Here is a 22,664-nt window from a genome sequence, read left to right as displayed (position 1 = left end):
ATTAGTTTCATAATAGGGCTGTGTACATTGGGTATTTTTTCTTCCATTCTTGGGATACTTTACTAAGAAGAATATGTTCCAGCTCCATCCATGTAAACATGAAAGAGGTAAAGTCTCCATCTTTCTTTAAGGCTGCATAGTATTCCATGGTATACATATACCACAATTTATTAATCCATTCGTGGATCGATGGACACTTGGGCTTTTTCCATGACTTAGCTATTATGAATTGGGCTGCAATAAACATTCTGGTACAAATATCTTTGTTATGTTGTGATTTTTGGTCTTCTGGGTATATGCCCAGCAGAGGAATTACAGGATTGAATGGCAGATCTATTTTTAGATCTCTGAGTGTTCTCCATATATCTTTCCAAAAGGAATGTATTAATTTGCATTCCCACCAGCAGTGCAGAAGTGTTCCCTTTTCTCCACATCCACGCCAGCATCTCTGGTCTTGAGATTTTGTGATATAGGCTAGTCTCATTGGAGTTAGATGATATCTCAAAGTAGTTTTGATTTGCATTTCTCTGATGATTAAAGATGATGAGCATTTTTTCATATGTCTGAAGGCCTTGCGCCTGTCTTCTTCAGAGAAGTTTCTCTTCAAATCCCTTGCCCAGCCTGCGATGGGATCCCTTGTTTTTTTCTTGCTGATGCGTTTGAGTTCTCTGTGGATTCTGGTTATTAAACCTTTGTCAGAGTTATACCCTGCAAATATCTTCTCCCATTCTGAGGGCTGTCTGCTTGCTCTGCTTACTGTGTATCTCTTTTTTTGATAATTCTTACATTATTTGATTATTGTGTTAAATGAGACAATATATGGGGAAATCCCAGGTATACAGTAATCACCATACATTTTGTCTATCACCATTGTTATTCTGTAGTTTTTACAGTTCTGTGACATACATTTCTTTCTTTAAATCTTCCCAACATCCCTTTAGGTAACTGCAATAGATTGTATTATCCTTGTTCTATGTTTGAGAAACCTGGGCTTAGGAGGACTTGTCCAAAGCCTCAAGCCTAGTGTTCCTCCAAATCTCATACCCTTTCTTCCGTGGAGTGCAGCTTGTCACTACGATATCAATCTGGGGGTGAGGAGAATAAGGAACAGTACTTGCAACAGAATTCTCTTTTTATTGGTCTTAGCATGACTGTACGATTTTAAGTGATATTTAATCAGTTATTTAGTAATTATTTACTAAGTATGTCCAAGACTAGTTCTGACTGCATTAGGGGCAGTTTCACGAGTTCTTGTGGGTCACAGACACACTTAGCTGGACATTACGGTCATCTGGAAGCTAATGTGTTCTTTCCACTCCACTGTCCAGTAGGCATCTCAGGGAAAGGCAGCAGGGACCCCATCGACGTCTTGTTATTCTGCGTAGAGTCTAACAGAGCTGAGCACATGGAGTCAAGAAGACCTGCTGAATAAAGCCGAGTCCTGCGATCCGCTGAGTTCTTCCACCTTAAGAGCCAGCTCACTCCAAAGGACCGCAGTGGAGCTTACCACTTACCTACATAGCAAGTTATTTCAGATAATGCTACATTTTCATCAGTAGCAATCTAATTGATTCAAGGTATATTAACGGAGTATAAAAAGATTAACAATACCATCCCTGCATTCAAAATCTAACAGTGCTTTCTGGGATCCTTCTCTGAGGCTTTCCAGTCCCTTCCGCTTCTCTCCTGATATTCTCTAACCCAGCTGGTGGCCCCAGGGGACACAGAGGTTCCCGAGTTCCAAGTTTGGTCCTGGCTACTGCTGGTAGCATCTTTAAATGAGTGAATAATTACTGGCTCCCTGACAAGCCCTGTATATAACTACTTTTCTTATAAAATATTAAAAGGTTTTCTGCCAATATTCTTAATTAGGAGATACCATGATATCATAGAATTACAGGGCTAGAAGGGATATTTCTGGATCAGGACAGAAGTAAATTTATGCTGCCACCCCACATCTTCAACCTAATTTCCTACCCTAAAATTTCTGTGGTGCCTGTGGCCAGAAGCTGAGATGTAATTAAGGTAACTGGGCCCATTCTTTTGACCACTCTTTTTTTGATGTACTTAAAAGGCTGAAAGGAGTGGAAGCTGCTTCACCCTAGTTAGCCTGCTTGATAAATAACATAACTACAACACCCAAAGGCAGAAACATTGATTTTTTTCCCCACTCCTTCAAAAGATGACCTGCCCATCATTCTTCTCTCTCTGCTCTCCCATCGAAAATGCCTCACACCGCTTTTCACACATATTACTCAAAACACCATTCCTAGGCTGTCTTCAGAGGAGTGGCAGGACAAATAGAGACAGATAAAACCTCAAACATACACACAAATAGATCTACAATATGCAATTCCTAAATCCAAAAAAATACCTAACTTTTTCTGAAAGATGGCAATGATCTCATTTAGTGACAAAGTCTAGCCTGATCTGACACAGGCGATTATAGTCTTTACTGATACTGCTTAGTGTGAATATTCATACATTTAACTGCAAAAATGTTAATGTATTTGATTTCAAGATGCTACCCCACGCCTTGCTGAGGGTGTTAAATAATGTAGGATATATGCACCATATTACTTTTCTAGATTAAAATGTTTTAAATCCTGAATTCCAAAATAGATCTGGCCCCAAGGGTTTTAGTTGAGGTTATCATAGACCTGTATTGTTAGGTCACAGGCAGTGGATAGCGTAGATAATTCAATACATCTACCACAGTGGAGTCTTTTTTATTTGGCTACATTGCAATAAAGGAATGAAGAACCCAGGATGGGGGTTAACCATCCCTGAAGCTTGGATGGTGCTGCCTGGGCTCTGTTTCCTCCTTCTTGGCTGTCAAGACAGGAGTGTGAAGGGCTGTATGTGACCTTCCAAAATAGAAATCGCAGCTCAGGGCACAGTCTGTGAAGGAGAAGGAATCCAGGAGGCAGTGAGAACCCACCAACGTAGGCCCAAACTTTATCCAATTTTTGAGAATCCTGGTGTATTAAAATATAACAGAAATCCTACAACAGAAACCTAAAAATTATATTGAAGAATGTTTGCATTGAATAAATTAACCCTTTAAAATGTTTATATTAATTATTTAAATTATAGCAATCATAATTATATTACTCTAGCAAACTGATAAAATGCATCACTTAATGTTGATGGAAACATTCATTCCCAGTGCGCTGAGGGCAGCAAAGTCTAGTAAGGGGCAGAAGCTGACAACTGGAAGAGGAGAGTTTTATTCCCTCAATGCTCTGAGTAGCCTTTGTGCCTGTGTGTCACCTGAGAGGACAGGACATCAACAGGCTAAATGTGAGGAGGCCCTGGGGGACCTGCAGCCTGCCTCGGCCCTGCTGAAAGACCCCTTGCCTGGCCCCAGAGAAGAGGAAAGGGGGTGAAACCTGGCTCCCAGATGTGCATTGACACATGTGGGGACTTAAGACCTTCTCTGTGCAAAAGGCAGAAGTAGAAAGATTGTTCCAAAGTTTCCATTTTAACAACTCAAACTGTCCCATCACTGATGTTTTTCACTGAAGGTATGGCTAGTAAGTTTAGGCAGAGAAGGAAGATGGCAGCACATTAGAGCAAGCTAAGTTTAGCATCAAAATCTGCAGGAAGGGTGCTGCCTTGAGCTGCTAACGACATTCTGCTTAATTAAAATCAATTTTTTTAACCCTTCTTTGCTCTCATTTCCTGCTATTGCCTGTCAATGTTCTATAGAGGATTTGTCTCATGCAGGGGACTGATGTGGTTAGCTTGTGTGTTTACAAAGGAAATTTCAAAGCATTATTTGTAGGAACAAAAACAAAACAGACCTTCCTAAATCTCATAACAAGAGAACAGATGAACCCAGAACAGCATTCCACGGAAGAACATGCACCTATTTAAAAGCAGTGAGTACAAGAATAATGTAACAACATGGGAAATTTTTTTTGTTTTTTGGGTTTTTTTTTTTAATTGCTTGAGATTCGTTGAGGGTACAAAGTATTAGGTTACACTGATTGCATCTGTTAGACAAATTCCCTCTTATAATTGTGTCCCGCTCCCAAAGGTATGCCATACACCATGACCAAGACTCCCCCAACAGCTCCCCCCACTGCCAGCTCCCACAACCCCCTTCCCCCCACCTTGTATTAACTTATCTACTGCCTCCATAGTAGGACTGAGTACAGTGGATTCTTGCTTCGCCATTCTTGCGATGCTCTTATTAAGAAGAATGCGTTCCACCTCAATCCCGGTTAATATGAAAGATGTAAAGTTTCCATATCTTTTAATGGCTGAATAATGTTCCATGGTATATACATATCACAGCTTGCTAATTAATTTTGTTTGTTGCAGCTCAATTTATAATCACCAAAATGTAGAAACAACCCAAATGCCCACCAACATGGGGAACGTGGATGGTATAAGTTTAAGTGGAAGCACCGAAGATTAAATAGTTCCCACGTGATCAGCCATCCCAAACATGTTTTTTCCTTTTTCTCTTCTTTAATTTTTCTTGTTGAGGCAAATACATGGCAAGAGTTGGTTCAGACTGAGGGAGATATCTCAAACAAGGTCTTTTTATTTTCAGGCGTTGGATCTGTATGTAGATTTCCCTTTTATCCTAATACTTACTGTTTGGGTGACCAGAATGAACAGACACAGATAGGACAGGTTGCATCTGTCTGTCCTTCAGGACTGGTCATCAAACGTCCAGTTCATGAGTTTGGGGATTTTCTTTTGTCCTTTTTTCTTTAATGTAGTGGTTGTGGCTTTCTTGTGGGTTTGGGTTGTTGTGGCTATAATGTTTTACTTGTTTTGTTATTGTTGTTGTTTTCAACAATTACTTAAAGGCTTTCGATGATCAATCCTGAGGACCCCTGAGCCAGTCTTTCCCAGAGGTACAGTCCACTGAGGGATCAGAAATAAAGGCTGAGAGCAGTAGAGGTAGAGCTGCCCCAGGAAAACCCTGGCTCTCCTCTGTGCCCACTCAGCGCTGAACTTTCACCTTCCTTTCATTGAAAACCAGACCAGACCCTGGGCCCCCGAGGAGCACTCACTAGGCTTTCATGCTCTTGTGATTTATTTTAACACTAACAATTGTTTTAGATGCTGAGAGTATCCTAAATTATTCATGCACTACCTATATTAAAAGTGTCCTTTAAGAACTACTCCTACTGAGGTTTTTGTGCAGTGCAGAGCTTCTCTCATTTTCCTGAGAAGGGCGTGTGATAAGATGCCTTTCTAGGTCTGCATTTCTTTGATGTATTTGGGGACAAGGGTCAGGGAAATGGGGGCTCAACTAATGCAGAGAGAAGAGAAAATGGGGAAGTTTTTTAATGACGATTAGCCCCAAAAGAGGCTTAAAGGAATTTTCTGGGCAGCACAGTCCTCTCCAAGTCTCTGCTGCCCTGGCATGCTTACTCTATAACACATCCTTTGGGCAGGAACCCAGGGCCTGATTTGGAGAGTCTAAATCTTCCTTTCAAACCTCAGAAACTCAACTGTCAGCCTCCAGGAGCTACATTTCTGGTAGCCACTGTGTATTTACCAAAGTCTAGAAAAACCTAAATTGCTTCTCTGCTTAGAGCTATCCAGGATCCATGTGCTATCTGGATATCTGTCAGTATGTCTGGGATGATGGCCCATATTCCAGATTGCTGCCTGTTTCAGGGCCAGTTCTCAGAGTAGAAAAGGGGCTCCTGCCTGTGAGGTGGGTCCCTTAAGCCCACAGGGCGGATGATCATACCAGACAGTAAAGCATCCCCTACCTGCTGGCCCTGAGAGGCAGCCAGACAGAAAATAGCCCAGTCCTCGAAGGATGTTGCCACCTCCTGCTCCAGCTAGCACAGACGGGACTAAGTCCCATGAGAAGTCTGGAGAGTCCAGTCATGGGCACTTGGGTAACAAAACTCCAGGCAAGTGGAAATGAGCTTATTAAAAATGGTGCTCTATCTAGGGTAGTATTAGTTCTGATGCTGGATATGTCTTGGGAAACTGTTCATTTGGCATTCACTAGCCATTAATACAATATTGTGTGTGTGTGTGTGTGTGTGTGTGTGTGTGTGTGTAGGGGGAGAAGGAAGGAAAGATTTCTTCCGAGGATGACCTTCAGTGAACATCACCCATTGACTCAGTTCCTGACTTCTTTTTTAGACAAACATAGCCTTCACCTGCTAACCATGTCTCAACAAGCCCACTTCCTCTGCAATCTCTTTCACCAAGATCAAGTCACTCATCTGCTTAAAACCTTCTAGAGGCTTCTGACATCCTTTGCTTCAAGTCCTAGGTCTCGACCATGACTAAGAGAGCCCCAAGAATTAACCACGCCTGCTTCTCCCACCTCAGGTAATGCCGTCCTTCCCTTCACTCCCTGGGTCTCCTTTCTGTGGCTCTAAATCAGCAGTTCTCAACCTGTCGCGACCCGCAGGAACTGTATTAAAGGCCGAAGCATTAGAAAGGTTGAGAACCACTGCTCTAAAACACGCGGACCCTGCCCTAGGGTTTGGCACTGGTGGCTCCCCGCTGGCCGCTTCTCATGAAACAGCATAGCTTAGAAGTCACTGCCTCAGCAAGGCCTTTCCTGAGTCTCTACGTCACCCTGTTTAGTTTCTTCACAGCTTTGATCACTGTCCTAAATCACTGTTTATGTCTGCACACAAGAAAAATGGACAAGGATTTTGCCTGCCTTCTCCACTGTGTGTCTCTAGTACCCGCAGCTGTGCCCGGGACATGGTAAGTTCTCACAAAATATCTGCAGAGTGAAATAAATGAGTGTTTTGTATGTAAAAGTGACACCAACGACACCATCACCAAGGCAGAGTTAACTTTCAGCCAGGGAGAAGGGTTGTGCTGGTCCCCTCACCTTCTCTCTCCTTAAGGGCTCCTGATAAGCAAATGGCCTGAGTTTGCCAAGTGTCCAGGCCAGAGGTGGGGCATGGTAGAAAAGAATGAGACAGGAAAAATAGACCTGAACCCCATGGAGATCAAACCCAACACACTTCCATCCAGCCTGCAAACAAACCCCCTCGGGCTGCATTTGTAACACTGTTGTTTTCCTTAAATCCTGTATTTCCCGAGGCCAGACGACCTCTGGTTGCTTTTCTCAGGTGAAAACAAAATTCACAGGGAGACAAAGTGAAGCTTTGCACTGAGGAGCAGGGTTCCCAGACGGGGAGCTCAGCGTACCTGTCATGAGGAACAGGAGCCCCGCGACGTGCTGGGTCAGGCTTTCCTCCCAGAAGAAACTGACGGTGGCCACGATGCAGCCACACAGAAGGACGGCCACGGCCATGCCCAGGAAGCCGGCAGTGATCCTTCTCAAATCTAATCTCAAAACAGAAACCAACATCCAAAATCAAGGAGAGGCAGGAGAGTCATTGAGAATTAGAGAATGAAGAGCTTTGAGCATATTATGAAACTTGACAAGCTGAAATTCCTTTCCCAGGTATTTCATGAGGGGATAAGACAGGGTGTGGGCAGTGAGGGGTCAGAGGCAAAGAGGCCGGGCCAAGTGGAGAACAGACCACAAGGCAACCCCAGGATCACCCTGAGCAATAGATGGCAAGTTTCGTGGTAAACTGAGAATGAGGTAGGCTTGAGAAATATCTTTCGTAGCCTTAAGAGCAATGAAAATGTAGTTGACAGCCACCACAGTGGCTGTATTAACCTGGCTTTGGAGAAAGAGCCTAAAAAGTGAGCTACAGTGAAACAGGCTTTATGGGAGCACCATGGGTGCCAATGATATTATTTTTCATTTACATCTACTCCTGCCTGTTTTCAAAAAGGATTTGAGAAAGTGAAGGCAACTGTGGTGACTGAAATAGTGGCCTAAAGTGCATACACAAGACATTTGCTCACAAACGGCCTCTCCTCTAACACATCAGCTCATCGATGCCCTCTCCCTAAAGCACAGGTCCCACAGCCCAAGCCCCACTGACCAGGTGAAGGAGGGACCATTCCAATGGCACCAGTATCCACTATACGCCCAACTGTCAAGTTTCATCGATTGCAAAAACACAGTTACGATCACTGAGGCAGGAATCTAGCTCTTTGCACACCTTGGCAAAGCCAAGAGTTGGAAGGACTATACGTACTGTACACACTTGGCCACCATTTGCTAATGCAGCACTTTCATTGCCTACCTTCTGGATATTTTATGATTTCTTTCTATTTCCTTCTTTTTTTTTTTTTGCACAAAGACAACTTCAAAAGTTGATAACTAAGGCTGGGCATGGTGGCTTAGCACTGTGGGAAGCCATGGCAAGAGAATTGCTTGAGGCCAAGAGTTCAAGATCACCCTGGGCCATATAGCAAGACCCCACCTCTACAAAAATAAAAGTTAGCCAGTGTGGTGCATGCCTGTAGTCCCAGCTCGGGAAGCTGAGGCAGGTGTTATCACTTGAGCTCAGGAGTTTGAGGTTACAGTGAGCTATGATGACACCACTGCACTCTAGCCTGGGCAACACAGCAGAACCCTGTCTCAAAAAATTATTGTTAGCTAAATTTCTTAGATCCCTTCTTAAAACAACAGATCCCACACATACATCTGCTTCCCCTGATGCCAGGAAACAGGTGTGGGCAAATTCATGTAGATCACACACACCCATGAACATGTGGAGCCAAGCAAGGAGCACACTGCACTGTCTGGAGTGTGGGCTGCTCTGCTAAGGTAGAAGTACCAGGCAGCTGCCACCTCGGGGTATGTTTGTGTGGCTCCTGGACACCTCGGGGCTGCTGCATGAAGAGTGGATTACAGTAGCTTCCTGTCTTGCTGCTAGCATCTTAGCCACACACAGACCACCAGCTTTTTTAAAAGAGGATTTCTCATTTCCATCTCAGAGCATCCAAATTAAAACAGCATTTCTGCCTAGAAAAGTAAGTTTAGACAGGTCAAAGCAAAGTGAGGGGCAGCAATAATTTAAAAATGCTGAGTTTAAAGTTGAGCGTATAAATAGTTTGGATACATACACATCTGAGCCAGGGGAAATATAATAATAGTTCAGCCACTATTTTCTTAACAACCTCTCAACAACCACCTTCCCTGTGGCTTGAGTGACAGTCTATTTTCTATGACTACAAAAATGTACAAGGTTCAGACAGGATGTGTACTAGTACCATATATGTTAAGCTTATCCAGTAAATGTACAGATCACCAAGTGTTACTTTCTTAGAAAGAGCCATACATGAAACTGCTAAAAGCATCTTTCCATGACACTCCCAAAAAGGGATTATGAGGAGAGTGCTCAAATATTGCCTTGCTTGGCAATAACAGGGTACAAACTCTTACAGTAAAGAGCTAAGCTTCTTTTTCAGGATCCTGTGATGATCTTTTCTCACCTGACCAAACTGCAGTGACTATGTGGCAACTCTGGGCAGATGACTAAGGCAAAGAACTGCAAGCATGCTCATAAAGAATTAAGACAGAAGAGCCGGGAGCAGGGGCTCACGTCTGTAATCCTAGCACTCGGGGGAGACCAAGGTGGGCAGACTGCTCGAGCTCAGGAGTTCAAGACCAACCTGAGCAAGAGTGAGACCCCTGTCTCTACTAAAAATAGAAAAATTAGCTGGGTGTTGTTGTGGGCACCTGTAGTCCCAGTCAGGAGGCTGAGGCAAGGGGATCTCTTGATCCCAAGAGTTTGAGGTTGCTGTGAGCTATGATGGCACTGCACTTTACCCAGGATAACAGAGTGAGACTCCGTCTCAAAAAATACTAATAATAATTAAGACATGAGAATACTTAGCTAAGACTCTAATTTGGATCTACCAAGAAATAACTGTTAAAAATCTGCCATCAAGAAAGAACTTTCAGGAAGTCATACTATTAAGAAATAAACTACATGTTATCCGATTGCTTTCCAAGTCCTAAAGTTGCCAATCATATGTATTTATAATATTAGACCACTGCTGTGGCAATATCATAACAGCTTCCATTCATGTGTTTGAGATTCAAAACAGAGCCTTTTACTATGCAGAGGAATTTACTTAGAGAAGGAGATTCTGGTTAGTTTTCTGCAGTGACTTTGGTCCCTGAACAAGATCCTGAAGTCCTGGCTGCTTATTTCATTAGGAAACAGGAATGTCAACCTCTAAGGAGGGTAAACTCCAAAAGAATTTGCTGTCGTTTTTTGCTTTTGTGAGCTGTCACCAGACAGCTTGAACCAACAGTTTTCAGGTAAACATCGGTCCTCTTTGGATTCATACTACATGCTCCTTTGGAGAGTTTCACATTTTCCTGACAGTGAAAAAGAGTAGTTTCTTTCAATGAGATGCAGACACCCTCTGAGAAAATTATGACATACACTCATAAAGATATTTTAGCAAAAATACTAAGGTCTGAGGTAAACAGTCAAAATAAACAAAACCAAATAGAGCACCTAAGGGGTAATCTCCTTGGTTTACTAAGAAAAGGGGGAGAGCAAGTCCTTGTGCCCAACAAATCAAAGATTCCGTATGCTGCTGTGTACAGATGCCACCAGGGCAGACAGACACACCTACCTCAAACCAGGACTCACACCTGGTTTTCACACATTTTATTGGCAATCTAGCTATGTTCACAGCTTAGTGAATGATCTTCTCTGAGTCTGACGAAGCCAGAGGATCGCAGAAGATAAGGACATCTTTTGGTCCAAATCTGAGAAGGGTGGTGGGAATACTTTTTGTTCAGAAAGATATCATTTCCTCTCTGAATCTTTCTCAGAAATACTTACGAAGCAGATGCCATTCATCTTGCTGTATTGTCTTGGTTAAATTAAAAGGAATGTTTCGTAAGCGGATTGGCTGAGAAAAGTGGTACTTGATAGCTGTGCATCGCTGCGCAATACCTTGAAGGAAATAAGAAATGAGATTTACAAGTCTGCCCATTGGTAATAGAATTCTAGAGACCTAAGGCAGAATAATGTATCCTAAACTGGATTGTATGGTAGAAAGGGTAGGACGCTCTTGATTACTTTCATTAACAGAGGCAGATCAGAGCAGTAAAATCCTAAAATGTGAAGTCATTTTTAAAATCATGCTAATTTATGAATACATTAAATTTTGTAAGGATCTGTACTCCCCTAATTGTTTTCCAATACTGAGTTTGTTTTACCAAAACACAAAACTCCTTAAAGAGAAATGCCCTAAAATATACAGATGGTTCAGAGAATTTTGAATTAATGCAAATAAATTACGCATCTGAATTTGATCCAGTCTCTAAATTCTCAAATGGGTAGCATCAAAAGGTCCATTAAGAAGTATGTTATTTGGAAACTAGAAGACATTTTTTTCCATAAAGAGAACCTTCCAAGTGATGTAGGTGATGATTATGTCTCTAGACAACCCACAAAACCCTATTTAACCCTAGAGCATAATGATGTCATTCGTTAACATGATTTTATTGATTTGAATTCTGGATCTTGAAGAAAAGGGTAATAATGAAAGGGGGAAAGAAGAAAATTTCCTCTTCTTATCTGGTTGTATTGCTGGTCTAAGCATACTATTTTGATATGAGCAAGTGTACCCACTGGTTTATCTAATACATTCTGCTCCTCACACACACCCCAGCCCATGCTTTTATTGTATAAATTAACACAGATCTATTCTTCTCTTCTCCTAAGTACTTCAGAACCCAATGAAAAGTATCTACCCTCTCTTAAAATTAAAAAAACACACACACACAAAACTGTCTTCTCTCAGTGTAAATCATGTTGGCCAATTGTTTGGATACATGTAACCTAATTAAAATAATTTTTAAAAAGATACCGAGTAAAGGTTAGTCCTTTGACTGTGGCAGCTGTTTAAAAAAATCCTCACAAATGCAAATAAATTTCTAATTAGTAGAATCTGAGTAAATGTAAAAGTGAATTTTTTTTAAAAATCAGACAGTGAATAAAGAAGATATTTGAGCATAGTTTGCATCATAAGTCAGTGAGTCTCTCCTGTAAATATATACACAGGATCATCTTCCCTAAAGAGTTCCTCAGATATTAGCATACATGACAATCACCTAGCAGAGACTTGCTAAAAATGTGACCTCTGGGACCCCACATGAGATATTCTGAATCCAAAGTTTGGAGATGGAACCAAGAACCTGAATTTTAACAAACATCCCAATTAATTCTGATGCAGATAGTCTTGGAATCTCACTTTGAGAAACACTAACCAAACTATCTCTGACTTTTGGAAGGTTTTTAAAAAATAAAACCACAAATCCTCTCAACCCTCAAACTTTTATTTTTTTCCTCATTTTTTTCAATGTGGTCCCCATGGCAGTGATTGTGAAGTCTAAGTTATATAAGTTAGCTGCTTACATATAAAGTAGGCTGTTTGTAAATCAGAAAATGGCTGTGTTTGCAAAGGTCAAACAATCCGGGATGAGAACATTGACAGATGAAGGAGCACAAATGTAGGAATAGCTTACATTTGTATCTATCATTCCATTTGATATGCATCCTCAGACTGACCTTGAAACTGTGTGTAAGAAGGAAGTGGAGGCTACAACAGAGTTGAAGTCATGTTCCAACACACACACAGAACCTATTGGCAAAGACTGGAATGCTTACTGGTTCCAAGAGGTTAAGGGCATTTCGGCGAAATCATTAGTTTACCATTAACCTGACCAAGCAGGGATTCAGGGGCCTCATATGGCAAAAAATACAGATTTTAGAGAATTAGTTTGGGAAAATCATCAAATAAATAGCAACAACAACAAAAATACCAACAAACTATGGAAAAGGAGAAGAATCTCATTTCAGAGTTGCCACATTATTGTATTTAAACTGCCCCTCCCCCAAAAAGTACAAGACAAGCAAAGAAATAAGAAAAATAAAAAACAGTCACTAGAAACTATCACTGTGGAATCCCAGAACCTGCCAGACAAAGACTTTAAATCAACAGTTTCAAATACGATCAAAGAAAAGAAAATCACATCCAAAGAACTAAAAGAAGTATGAATGATGTCTCACCAAATACAGAATATCAGTAAAGTGACAGAACTATTGATATATAAATAAATAAATAAAAATTAAAAAAGAAAAACCAAACAGGAATTCTGGAGTTGAAAAATATAACAATAGAAAAGAAAAATTCACTAAAGAGTCTCAAAAGAACTTTTGAATAGGTAAGAAAAAAGCATAGAATTGAAGATAGGTCAACAAGATTTCTTGTCTAAGAAAAATTAAGGAAAAAAGTGATGACAAATAAACAAAGTTTCAGACACCTGTGAGTCACCATCAGTCATACCAACACTAGCATAGTGAAAGTTCCAGAAAAAAAAAGAGAGAGAATAAAAAAAAAAAATTTGAAGGCATACTTGTTCAAAATTTCCCATATTTGTTTTTCATAAGTGAAAAACATAAATGTGCATATTTAAGAAGTTCAAGGGACTAAAAATAGGATAAATTCAAAGATACCCACCCCCAGACACATCAGAATCAAACATCTTGAAAGCAGCAAGAAAAAGCAATTTATCACATAAGAGAAATCTTCAAAAAATTAGCAGCTGATTTCTTATCACAAACCAAGGAGGCCAGAAGGGCGTGGGATGACATATTCAAAGCACAGAAAGAAAAATATGTCAACCAAAAATTCTGTATGTATCAAAGTTATGCTTTATAAATAATGGAAAAATTAGGATATTCCTGGTTAAACAAAAACTGAAAGAATGTGTCATCACTAACAGACCTGCCCTATAAGAAATACTAAAGGGTGTCCTTCAGGTTGAAATGAAGAGATAATAACTAAGTCCACATGAACATTTAAAGAATACATGTAAAAGCCATGACACAGTAAACATAAAAGATGGTAGATGGTATAAATGTATTTTTTTTTTTTTGGTAATTCTTTTTTTCTCCCATCTCATATAAAAGACATAAAGCAATAATTACAAGTCTCTGCTGATGGACATACAATGTATAAAGTTGTAATTTGTATGATAATAACAGTACAAAAGAGGAGCGAGTGGATAAACTATAAGGGAGCAAAGTTTTTATATACTATTGAAATGCAATTGGTATAAATCCAAACTAGACTGTTAATAATTAAGATGTCAGTTGTAATCCATAGAGTGATCACTAAGAAAATAATAAAATTTATATAGTAAATGAAACAAAGAGAGAATTAAAAAGCTACATTAAAAAACATCTATTTAACACAAAAGAAGACATTAATGAAGGAACAGATAAACAAAAAGGCATATGACTTATAGAAATAAAAAGCAAGATGGCAGCTACAAATCTTACCTTGTCAGGAATTATATTAACTATAAACTAGAGTACACAGCACTTCAACAGAAAGACTGAGCTTGACATTGTAAGTAAAATAACATTCTCCAATTATATAATGTTCAAAAGAGAACATTTAGATTCAAAAATAATAAAACTTTTGGGTGGTGCCTGTGGCTCAGTCGGTAAGGCGCCGGCCCCATATACCGAGGGTGGTGGGTTCAAACCCGGCCCCGGCCAAACTGCAACCAAAAAATAGCCGGGCGTTGTGGCGGGCGCCTGTAGTCCCAGCTACTTGGGAGGCTGAGGCAGGAGAATCGCTTAAGCCCAGGAGTTGGAGGTTGCTGTGAGCTGTGTGAGGCCACGGCACTCTACCGAGGGCCATAAAGTGAAACTCTGTCTCTACAAAAAAAAAAAATAATAATAACAAAACTTTTGACTTTAAGACAAAAATTGTTACCAGAGATAAAGACATTTTATAATAGTAAAAGGTTTATCCATTAAGAAGATGTAACAGTTATAAACATCTATGCATCTACCAACAAAGCCCCCAAATATATCAAAAGACAGCAAAAATAGAGAGAATTAAAGTGAGAAAGAGACAATTCAACAATAGTTGGAGATATCAATACCCAACTTTCGAAAGCAGTAAAATAACTAGACAGAAGATCAACAAGGAAACAGAGAACTTGAACATTATAAACCAATTGAACACAAGACATCTATAGAACCCTACACCCAACAACAGCAGAATACACATCTTTCTCAAGTGCCCATAGAATATTCTCCAGACTAGGCCATAGGCAATCAAAAAAGGTCAATAAAGTGTCAATGAAAGTCATACAAAGTAAGTTCTCTGATACAATGCAATCAGAGAAGAAAATTTGAGAAATTCATAAAACTGTGGAAATTAAGCAATACACTCCCAAATAACCAATGAGTCAAAGGATAAAACACAAAAATAAATTATAAAACATTTTGAGATTAATGAAAACAAAATCACAACATACCAAAATTTATGGGATGCAGCTAATGCTTCTAAGCAATGCTTAGAGGAAAATTTGTAGCTGAAAATACCTACATTGAAAAAAAAGAAGATCTCAAATTGGTAACCTAACTTTCCACCCTAAGAAACTAGAATAAAAATTAAAAGAGCACACTAAATTCAGAGGAGAAAGAAGAAAATTATAAAATTAGAGTAGAAATAAATGAAATAGAGAATAGGAAAATAGAAAAAAACAAGCAAAACCAAAAATTGGTTATTCGAAAAGATTGATAAAGCTGACAAATCTTTAACTAGACTTTCCAAGATAAAATCACAGAAGATTCAAGTTACTAAAATCAGGAATGAAACAGAGCCTATTACTAATGATCTTAGAGAAATAAAAAAAAAGAAAAACATGCCAACAAATTGGATAATACATATAAAATGGCAAATTCCTAGAAATATAGAAGCTCCAAGACTGATTCAAGAAGAAACAGAAAATCTGAATACATCTATAACAAGTACAGAGATTGAGTTGGTAATTAACTTAGTAAAAAAAAAAAAAAAAACCTCCCACAAAGGAAAGTCCAGCACCAGATGGCTTCACTGGTAAATTTTACCAAATGTTTAAAGACGAATTAACAATCCTTCATAGGCTCTTCAAGAAAAAAAGAGAAAACAGAAGAGGAGGAAACATTTTCTAACTCACTGTATAAGGTCAGTGTTACCCTGATATGAAAACCAAAGATACTGCAAGAAAGGGAAATTACATAATATTCCTATGCATGTTTATGCAAAAATCCTCAACAAAATATTAGCAAACTGAATTCAACAGCATTTGCAAAGGGTTATGTCACAGACAGGTTACATAAGGTTTTGAGAATGAGAGGCACCAAGTGTGAGCTGCTCTTGCCCCGGTCAGCCTGATGCCCAAGGTGCTGCCTCTCCGAAAGAAAAAGATGAAGGTCATGGAGATGGAAGCAGAGCAGAGGCCAGGTGAGTTTGTAGGGAAGCCCGAAATGTTGAATGACCTGGAGGCAGAGGCCAGCTTTTCAGAAAAGAAAGGAAATACCCTGTTTCCTATTTTGGAACCTTGTTGACTATGTCTACTGCATGGTGGAGAATGAGGGGGAGAACTATAAGACCACATACCAGGATGAGAAGCATTATTATCAAGGTACCCCCAAACTAATTAAGAATAAGATCAATATCTATTAACATTTTAGCCAGCACAGTGGCAAGCCTTCATGGATTCTTTGCAGAAGAGTGAGAAGAACATTGAGTAATTGGTTTACACTACACCTGCCCCAGACAGAGCCTCCTGCTGGACCAGGGAAGCTGGAGCCACGGTTTAAAGCAAGGAGGGGTGTGTAGCTTCAGAAAGGCTGGCCAAACCCCGTGGAATCAGAAGGTGTCTCTCTCTCTCTCCCCCCACCCATCTTTCCCCTCTCTCTCCCTCACTCTCCTACGCCCTCCCCTCCCTCTCTTTCTCCTTCTCTCCCTCTCTCTTTCTCCTCTCCCAGGGAAGGACTATCTCTCAGAAGCTCCCATTTATATTCTTCTGGAGACTTATGCAAAAGCCAGAATCCACTATTGTCAAAGTGGGTAGTTTATTTAAATACAGTCTGTATGTAATAAAAACAAAGACATTTAACCTTTTATATCAGATACAAGCCAGATACAAAAGAGATTATTAACTCCACTAAACAAGTAGAAGAATCAGACCTTGGAGAGGTTAAATTACTAGTCCGAGGACCGGACACAGTGCAAGGTTGTAACGAAGCTTCTACATACAAGTACCTGCTCTTACTCAAAATCTGTACACTACTGACTCAGGAAAGGTAGAGATCCTTAGACTTTTAGAAATGCCTCTTAATTCTGTGGGTAGTGAAAGCTGTAGTTATTACATGTACTGTCAATTTGAAGTGAAAAACAATTTTTCCAATTTAACGCCAATATGTGCTCTTTTGGAAGCAAAGCTGATTTCTAATCAAGGGAGATTGGTTAGGCTACGTGGCTGACTCAGTGACTTCATCCTACCTGCATCTCGGGCTGGAGACAGGATATGGATTTGGGAGAAATTGTTCCCTCAGACTCAGAGCAGCTGGCCTTTTGTGCTAGAGAAATACTTGGCCCCCTTTAAATCACTGCAAATATGTCCAGGGCCCATGTCCTTCTCTGCCCCTTGCTGGTAACGGGCAGGATCCCCGTGGGCAGGGAGAGTAACAGGAAGGAGGTGGGCAGCTGGCTCGGCGCCCTCCTTCTTCCCCAGGAGAGTTTACACGTGCCAGGAATGAGGTAAACAGTGCACGCATCACCAAATTGCCTTTCCTTCCCCACCAGGCTCTCAGGCTAAATTTAAAGTGCCAGGAATTATAAAATGAGAAGAGAAAGGAGGTAGGGAGAATGATCAGGTCTGGTCTGATGGTAACAAGCAACACTCTGGGATCTCACAGATGGGGAGTCTGGCAGTGAGCTTGGAGCTCCTTTGCTGAGTTCACAAGAAAATGTTCTATGGTCCTGGTGCTCTACTCTCTTGGAAGATGATTAGAGACCTCGGGCAGAATTAGAAGAGAAAGTGGGAATGAAAGAGATCAGCAGCAATGTCAGAGACCTGCTATTAGCTGTTTCATGTTCTTGTTCTCAAACACTTGGTCCACTGTCACAGCAGAAAGTCAAATAGGTTGGAAGAGGACAGCTTATTATTAAGGCTCGGCTCCCTACAGCAGGCACGTTAAACTAACAAAATGAAACTTGACAAAAATCATACAGGAAAAGACCTGTGGTTGATTAGGGCATTCCAAAGACAAATTAAGGCCTTTTAATAAAAAAAAAAAAAGATTTGTGTATATATACACACACTCACATAGATGGTGGTAAAAACAGAAGGGCCATGCAATGTTCTATTAAGGAATAATACTGTGAAAATCCACAAGGAGGCATTAGATTCCAATTTTTTCAAAGTCATACATGCAGACTGGGAAATTAACTGGCTCTCCAGGTTTAGAGAGCAATGAATCTGGCTCTCTGAAAAGGAACACAAAAAGCATGAGCTCATAGCACCAGATGGCATCACACAATGGGAGGAAGAAACATGCAGAGGACTGAAAAGAACAAGTTGTGGTCTATATTTAGTGATTAATTAGCTTCTTAAAGGGCCAAGTAGTGCCACTCGAATGATGACATAAACCATAAAAGAAGATATACAAATATGTTGCGCAGGGATCAGAAATGGAGTTATGGTCTGATGAATTTCTGTTGTATCCAATGCTGAGAGAGATGACAGAGTTCCAAGCTAAGTCATAGAATCCCACTTTCAAGGTTAAATGAGGGAGAAATATGAGAAGCAACAACAACAAAAAAATGTTACAAAAAGTCATTACTATCAATCAATGATGAAGCCAAATATATGATAGGTAAAGGCCTTGCAGTCGGACAGACTTGGATTTGAATCTGAGCCATGTGATTTTTGGCAAATTACTTAACCTCTCTGAGCCTGGATTCCCTCATCTATAAAAGAGGCAATAATGGCAGATACCTCATGGGATTATTGTGAAGAAAGAAAGAGGTAATTCAAGACTTAACACGGGAGATGCCTCATTGTAAGTACTACACAAATGTGAGCATCAGATATTGAGTTGTGTCTTGGCACCTGCCCAATTCACCATACAGAACCACTGCTACACACCAGGAATCTGTAAAAGGGCATCACAGATTAATTCAAGTGTTCAAAGAGATACACAGGCAGCACTGCCTGAACAATGGCCCAGCTCACTGGTTCTCAGGCTCCTTCTCCATTCTCGCAAGACTCCCATCACTCGCTCCTGAAGAATTTGCCCACTGACCTCCTTGGCCACTATTCACTCCACCCTCAACCCACCCTGCATGCCACTACTGGGTAAATTGCTGTGTGAAATTTGGGGGCCTCTGGAGCCTCATCTGTCTCTCAGTAAAATGAGATATGAAAACCTTTAAGATTTTTGCTAAATTTACCTGCCTTTTATAGTATCATTAACTTCATACTGTTGCTTTAAACTGATTACTGTGAGAAATAGTTTTACTTGCTATAATATCATTACATATTTATTTTAAAATTGTGGATTTATTTAAAAATAAAGTGGCTGGCACATATAAATACTATGTAATTGTTTATTTAAAAGCTTTAATGTTTTGCTAATATGCCAATTTCCATACTTTGACAAATAGATGATGGGAAAATCTCTCATGGTCCCTCAGAACATAAGACCCAGGGTTTCATTATCTGTCATGCCCCTATCCAGGAACATGCAATTGGTTTTCCCCTAAATCAAACCCACACCCTAGCACCCATCATTTCTACTGACACTCGCTTGTGACTGGCCCCCAGGGGCTACCTCTGCCTCTCCCAGAAGTGTTCCCATTTCTGTGACTTCCCTACACCTATAGCTCTCATTTTAAAACTATCCAAAACTTACTAAGCCCTCTGGGTCCACTACCTTCCAAAAGGCTTCCCCAATTCAAATTATGTTGAATTTAGAGGCTGAGCCTCAGAATATGGCTCTTGATTAGTAACTCTTTTTTTTGCAGTTTTTGGCCAGGGCTGGGTTTGAACCTGCCACCCCCGGCATTTGGGGCTGGTGCCCTACTCCGTTGAGCCACGGGCACCACCCTTGATTACTCGCTCTTTGTCATTTCCTAATAGATCCGAGAGTCTGCTTCCCTATCAAGGTCCCAAGTTCCTTAAGAGTGGAAGCTGTGACTTCTTCCTGTGTATAGAACTTGAGGAGGTCGACCTGCACTAGTTGATGGCTAAGCCGCACAAGTGATGCTGCTGAAGGTTCTCAAGTAGAAAGAGTCAATGGCAGTCTGCACTGTTTCCTAACACATTTCAAAGGCAACTTGGAATTCTGTAACTGGCCCAAAGGCAGAAAAATAAAGAGCTATTTTTCCCAGCACACATCTCCCTTTGAAAGGAAAGATCAGTCCAGGGGTCATAGGGCAGGGCAGCAACCATGTTTTTGTCAAGTGCTAAGCAGATAAAAGAAAATGTTTTCCTTATCACCTCCTATATTGGGTATAAATAAATAATTCTCACTAAAATAAATAAGCAAAATACAGAAAGTTTTGTGGCTGAACTTTGGGAGTATCAAATGGCCAAAACCAGTCCTGAAGATAAAGCCCTGGAGGGCAAACCCACCATCACGTCAAATAATCATAGCAAATCTGAGCAGTCCCTGCCCAGCAGAAATATAATGCAAGTCATATAGAATTTTAAATTTTCTAATAGTCGCATTAGAAAACAAATAGGTGAGGTTAATTTTTATCCTTTTAAATTTAACATGCAATAAATACTTTGGAAATTGTCAATGAGATACATTATATACTTTTTATCATAATAAATCTTCAAAATCTGAATCTAGGCTGGGCACGGTAGCTCAGGCTGGTAATCCCAACACTCAGGGAGGCCAAGGCAGGTGGATTACTTGAGCTCAAGAGTTCAAGACCAGCCTTAGCAAAAGTGAGATGCCCCCTTCCCCCATCTCTACTAATCAAAAAACTATCTGGGCATCATGGCAGGTGTCTGTAGTCCCAGCTACTTGGGAGACTCAGGCATGAGGATCACGTGAGGCCAAGAGTTTGCGGTTGCTGTGAACTATGATGCCACAGCACTCTACTCAGGTGAAAGAGTAAGACTGTCTCAAAAAAAAAAAAAATCTGAATCTGGTGTGTTTTCTAATTACAGCAGATCTCTCCTCCAACAAGCCTCATTTCAAATAGTCACTAGTCTTATGTGGCTGGTGACTACCATCCTGGAGAAAGGAGATACCTAAAGGAAGATGAGTAAGACCCCAATTAAAGTAAAACTGAGAGCAAGAATGTTTGATACAGGATGAGCTGGAAAGGTCGGAAGATTATTCTTTATTTAGATCTTCTCTCCACAACATACTGTCTTGTTATGGCATAAGTGTTACGCCAGAAGTGTTTCTTACTATTAACAGAGAGTCAATTTTTTGGTGGTTATGGAATTGCATTTGTTTTTATTCTGTATACTCTTTGGGGCAAGACAACCGGGATTTCTATTTTACCTTCACCACTGTGTGCCCTTGGTCAGTTACTTAACCTTTCTGAGCACGGTCCCTTGGCTGGAATATGTCGATAGTGATGGTCCTTCCATGTCATAAGAGAATTGAATGGAATAATCAAGATCCAAGTCACAGCACCAAAAATAAAATAATCATATAATAGTATCAGTGTTAGCTTCCCTTATTGTTATTCTCATTATTGCTACTTTACTTTGCAGAACAAACCCTGACAACTGTACTATTCCTGAAAGGCAAGACTCAGGTGAGTTCCTCAAACTGCAAATACAGGATCTTCAGGGACCAAAGAGGGAGGGTTCAACCACAAGCCAGACAGATTCAACCCATTTCATAGATACCAAATGTCATCACAGTAAGTTGGGTTTTTTTTAAGTTCCAGTGGAGCAAACCAGAAATAACAGAGCTCAAATAGGCATGATCCTGTACAAAAGTGGAACGTGTCATTGGCTTCAGGTCATGAGTGACCACTGGTTTGCTGAATTAATTTTTAAATCGCCTTTAATGTAGTTATTATATTGCATCTGTAATAAAAAGTAGTAAGATATTTAACAATTTAAAACCAGGATTCTCAGCTTCTCAGAACCAGCATGGCATACAATTGGGGACTTAACTAGGGTGGTAGAAACAGTATTCCTGACTCAGGTGAAGAGAAGACACGACTCTATGTGGCTTATGAGGGACTTCCCCTCCAGCTGAGCACTCTCTGGTTCTCTCCTCCTCCTACTGTCCTTCTCTAGCAGGAGACGAGAGACCACAGTGTGCAGACAGTTCCTATGCTTTCTTCTCCATCTCACAGTTGCCCAAGTGGGGAAAGGGGACATGATTATGCCATTGGAGAGAAGGCAGACACAGGCAAGACCTAACACCCCATCCCACGCTTTGTTCCCGGAGCTACTGTCTCATGAGAAACTGAATACAGCCGTCAACTCAGTGCACATTCAACCAGAACACACTGTGGTATTTTCCTTTCCACAAGGGACACCATGTTACAGAAACAGGCCAACAGTCACTGCTGGTTACTCTCACTCTGGTCACAACATACTGACCCCAGAGAGATCAATACAGTCAGAAGAGAAGCTATCTTAATAGGACACGGGTGTAAAGCTGCTGTTTATACATTGCTCAACTCCTGGATTCAGGAAAGCATCTAAAGAGTGTGGGAAGTAAACTTGAGCTCTCTTCCCTTGTCAGTATGATGTTTTGAATTAGTGTAGACACCAATAATTTTTTTAAATCATAAGGTTAAGCTCGTGCACTCCCAGATATTGGAAGAACCTTGAGAATTTATTTTTTTCTGTATTTAATATGTGTGTATAAGAAGCAGTATGCAAAAGTGTAAACTAGATTATTGGCTTCACAATCAGTCATGTGACTTAGCACAACAAACTCTTAACACTCTGAGCCTGCATTTCCTCATTTGTAAAA

At 40.4% G+C, this 22,664-nt stretch overlaps 1 protein-coding gene across 1 annotated transcript in view; it reads right to left on the bottom strand.

The window, feature by feature from the left end:
- The window catches only part of TMEM178A (transmembrane protein 178A), a 60,965-nt gene that overhangs the window by 5,323 nt on the left and 32,978 nt on the right, over positions 1–22,664 (bottom strand). The window contains exons 2-3 of the mRNA XM_053589632.1: positions 10,683–10,796; positions 7,162–7,299 (exon numbers count right to left, since the gene is read on the bottom strand). Of these exons, the coding sequence (XP_053445607.1) occupies positions 7,162–7,299; positions 10,683–10,796 (252 nt within the window). The remainder of the gene's footprint in view (positions 1–7,161; positions 7,300–10,682; positions 10,797–22,664) is intronic.

Source organism: Nycticebus coucang, chromosome 4 (assembly GCF_027406575.1).
Source record: "Nycticebus coucang isolate mNycCou1 chromosome 4, mNycCou1.pri, whole genome shotgun sequence".
NCBI lineage: Eukaryota > Metazoa > Chordata > Mammalia > Primates > Lorisidae > Nycticebus > Nycticebus coucang.
Note: the sequence above shows the minus strand (reverse complement) of the source record. Positions and strands in the feature narration are given on the sequence as shown.